The sequence below is a fragment of the Montipora foliosa genome, chromosome 3, assembly GCF_036669935.1.
Source record: "Montipora foliosa isolate CH-2021 chromosome 3, ASM3666993v2, whole genome shotgun sequence".
Lineage (NCBI taxonomy): Eukaryota > Metazoa > Cnidaria > Anthozoa > Scleractinia > Acroporidae > Montipora > Montipora foliosa.
Window position 1 is genome coordinate 12,717,749 of NC_090871.1, and position 4,547 is coordinate 12,722,295.

Genomic DNA, 4,547 nt, shown 5'->3' on the forward strand with positions numbered 1-4,547 from the left:
TTCTAGTTTTAACGAGGTTAAATATAATTCACAAGTTAAAACCACGATACAGTGAGGAACTTTTCTGCGTTCTAAAAACATCCCGAGCCAATCTTTTGTACAGCGTTGTCACTTTTCTTTAAAGTTTCTAATGAATAATTTTCATTTCGCAATCTTTGAAAAAATACTAAAAGTTACTTTAAAACTTCCCGAGGGGTATTTCATGTCCAATTGAAACTCAGTCACTGACCCAAATTGTCACCGAGCTTCCAAATCTAATCCACATTAAAAGAGTTGGTGCCAGGCAAGGAAAAAAAAAACCGCCGAAAGCAAGATGGTTAAATCTAAATTCTTTAACATTGCAAAACTTCTAAAAAGCCAAACGAAACAGAAAAAAAGGCCAGGGAATGATTTGCCAAATCAGAATTGGCCGTAAACCATTTTTTTTCTTTCTGCGACTACCACTGCTGGCTGTAGCTATCGGTGTACCAATCCTGGCTGGACTGTTGGCTGCCATAATTATCGTACAACGGTTGCTGGGCAATAGGTTGGCTTCCCCATCCACCTCCTTGGTTCTGACCCATAAATCTCCGCTTTGGTTCTGGATATTCCACTGGAGCTTGCACAGAGTCTGCACCGTACTTCCTCTTTGCTGGGGAGACACCTCCTCCTCTTGGTCCACCACGCCCTGGAGGTCCTCCCCTTCCGCCACGAGATGGGCCACCACGGGGTCCTCCTCTACCACCTCGCTCACCACCTCTAGACGAGGGTCCACCACCACGCATGGGACCTCCACGTGGTGCACCACCGCGCCCACCCCGAGGGCCGCCACCTCGTGGAGGAGGGGGACGTTCATAGCCATATCCACCACCACCATAATAATCATCGTAGTAGCTATCAGCACCATAATCATACCCACCGCTATATCCACCATAGTAGTCATCATAGGTCTGTTCATAGCCATCATGATACCCACGGCCATAGCCACCGTAACCTCCACCTCGTCCACGCCCAGCAGAGCCCCCACGAGGACCGCCCCGGGATCCACCATAAGAATTATATCCTCCCTGTCCACTGCCACGCCGTCTTTCTTTCTGTGGTGGTTGGGGCTTGGCAAGAGACACTTCTAGAATAGCTCCATCCAGCTCAGAATTGTTCATAGTCTCCAATGCTTTCATGGCATCATCACGTTCAGAGTAGTGAATAAATGCATAATCTTTGACTTTCTTGAGCCGCTCAATTGCACCAAACTCGGAAAACTTTTCTTGCAGTTTTTCCTCTGTGACGTTAGGGGTGACATTCCTGACATAAAGGACTTTGACCTGTGAACCACAACAAACAGCAATTTTAACCCTTTCAACTCCCATGATCTAAAAAAAGTTCATTCTCCTAATCACTTCCATAGATTTCTCCGTTAGCTGGTCGTGAGATGTTGATGTGAAATAAAGATCAGAACCGTTGGCCAACAAATATCTTCATTCTCACTCACTCAGTCGAAGGATTAAGACCAAATATGCCTTTTTTGAACGAGAATGAGAAAATGTAGAAACATGACGGAAACAATTGCTAGAAAATAGACCATTTTCCAGTTCTGTGCAGAGAGGCTGGAGTTGACCTTGCTTTGATACAAATTAACCTCATTGCTTTTCTTAAGTAAATCATGTTGTTATAATGATAAAGAGTTTGAATTCTGTTTGCATAAGAAAAGTAGTGAGGTTTGTATCAAATCAAGGTCATCTCCAGCCTCGCTTTCATTCAAAGGCCTGGCAACTGCGCACAGGACTGTAAAATGGTCTATTGAATATTTGTTTCAGATTGTAATTATTGTAATTTAAGGGCGCGTTCGATTGACCATATTCAAGAATAGGAATACATGGAATAGAACTTGGAAATCGTTCCTTTTTGTGGGGATTCACATTAATATTGTCAAACATCTGCTAAAATGCTATTTTAGACATAACTTTATTATTCTTGTGGCTTCAAAACGCCATACATAGTGTTTGAAATCATCACCCCACGTATTCTTATTCCAGAATGGGGTCAATCGAGCGCACCCTAAGATAAAAAGATGTCACTACCACATATTATGCAATATTTTTAATAAGTTATAGGAAACAGTATGAACCTGCTAATGCATTTTGTGATTTATGGCCAGGAGCAATGTTCTAAAAGTTCTCAAATGGGGAGTGCAATTTGAAAACTTTCAAACTAAGATGAGTGGCCATAAATCCCAAGGTGCACAAGCAAGTTCCTACGATTTTCATTTCTTATATACAGCTATTTCGAGAAAGTTTGTCAAGAATAAAGTGCACGCGACAATCCCGAAAGGTAATATGGGATATGATCAATACACTGTTGCTAACGACTGTAGCTGTCGAACCTACTTTTGTTACTTTCCTTCAGCACTCGCAAACATATATCAGTGGCCTCCCGTACGATTCTTTTAAATTTCTTTGAAAAACAGTGCACTTAAAAATCACCCACAATACCTTTCAGGATTGTCGCGTGCACTTTTTTCCGATAACGTTTCTCAAAATAGCTGTATACAGTACCCAACAAATTCACTCCATCCCTTTGTTCCCGTATTGCACTCTATAACCTATCTATGCATTTGTTATTGACCAATTAGAAAGGTGATATATACTGTATTCTATTGCATATTTAATAGAACAGAATAACATAGCAGCTGGGAATCCAGACTTCTAATTTATTCAAGAATGCGAACATCACCCAGACGATATCATTTTTAGCTGTCAAAGTTATTTAATTTGTCTGTGCTCAAATTCATTTACTGCAGAAGGCTATCCTTTTTTACACACCACCACTTCCCAGAATTACATGAAAATGTTGGTTTACAACAGAGGAATCATTTGAGTTAAAACTATTTCACCACTATGGTGATAAATACAAATGAATATACTCTTTCCTGATGTTACCTATCAATAATAATTTTAATTATTATCAACTTTCTGCTGGCCACTGAATACCAGTAATTCAAAATGGAACTGCAAAACTATTTGAAGAGAAGAGAAATGAAATTTTCATTTGAATGGCTTTGCATCAAGACTTGACTGTTTTGAAACAAAGGCAAACAGCAAATCAGAAAATAAATCTTTTAGGGGAGACCTTCCAAGACTGAATTCCAACCAATCCATACATAAAATATTAATACATTCATCATACACTAGTTCAGTTTGATTATCAGCTTTACCAGATTTCTGACCCAAGATTCATCTAGAAAACTGTAGCGTGGTGTGATTATAGGGCCAACTTAGTCCTGTTAAATAATTTAACTTTGTGCCATATCAGTTACCGTAGAAAGGTTACAAGGTTACGCTAAATCAAAGAAAAAGCTACCTTCGACATAGTTTCCTCATCTGGTTCATCCTGTGGCTCAGCCCAGTCAACAGTCACGATGTGAACATTCCAAACCTTAACTCTTCCACTGGCCAGTCTTCGACGTGCTAGAGATGCAGCCTGGTGATTTTCATACTCTAGGAAAGCAAAACCCCTATTTTTAGACTTGTCTTCGGATGACATGTAGACAATAACATCTGAAAGTCCAGCTGTAACACTGCTAAACTCATCAAAGATCTCTTGTTTCGTCTTTGTCTTTGGGATGGATCCAACAAACAGCCTGTTGTTTGCTACAGACAGGCAAACCCCAAGTCGTCTACCAGGCCTGATTTCCTTGTTGTCCAGTTTCTTCATGGCATCCTGTGCCTCATCTTTAACGGAGTATGTGCAGAAGCCATACCCACGATTCTGACCTGACAGCGGATCCACCATAAGTCTGAAGTCGTAGATTCTTCCACACTCCTCTAGCACGGGAATCAGTTCATCTTCAAAGCAATCCCTGGGAATCTTGCCAACAAACACTTGACAACACACTTTCTGCAGAGAAGGAAATAACAAAGAAATTAAATTAATTTCACCACAAAAAGGGATAATAAGCACGCAAAGAAATAACAGTTTACCATTAAACTTACGCGAGTTACCACTCATATTATTATTGATACATAAATGGTATTCTAGACATGAAACATAAACTATAAACTTTCGGAGTGATTTCAGAATATCAGGCCGCTATTGCATTCTTGCTACTGCATCCTTTGAAGAACAAGGAATATAGCAGTACACCCTATTCATATGGCTTTCTATAATAGACCCATATCACTCAATGTCCAAACAAAAGATTTTGCCCGTCGAACCTCTCATTTAGTGAGGCTGGACAGGCAAAGACAATGCAAAGACAAAGCCTTTATTCCCCACGGACTCCAAAATGGCTGCCGCGTGATAAAGGTGAATATAGCCAAACTTTCCAGGATCTCCCAGCCACTTCCCTGAAAACTTTATACACGCCATCAGAGCTGCATTTTTCCTTTAACAATTTTCAACAACATGGTATTTTATCCCAAACCTTGCAACAAAGCTGACCAGTATTGCCAGGGGTATTTTGAGGAGTGCCAAACACCAAATGCTGAACCTTCTAAAATCACAGTTTAAAGCAAAAAACTGACTGAAAGAAAACCATTTGAAAACTGCTGTATTGAACTAATCACTAAAGA

The 4,547-nt window shown here is 40.3% G+C and overlaps 1 protein-coding gene across 1 annotated transcript in view; it reads right to left on the bottom strand.

The window, feature by feature from the left end:
* Positions 1 to 4,547, bottom strand: part of LOC137996786 (heterogeneous nuclear ribonucleoprotein R-like) — a 6,681-nt gene continuing 2,134 nt past the window's right edge. The window contains exons 2-3 of the mRNA XM_068842369.1: positions 3,337 to 3,873; positions 1 to 1,301 (exon numbers count right to left, since the gene is read on the bottom strand). Of these exons, the coding sequence (XP_068698470.1) occupies positions 438 to 1,301; positions 3,337 to 3,873 (1,401 nt within the window). The 3' untranslated portion in view covers positions 1 to 437. The remainder of the gene's footprint in view (positions 1,302 to 3,336; positions 3,874 to 4,547) is intronic.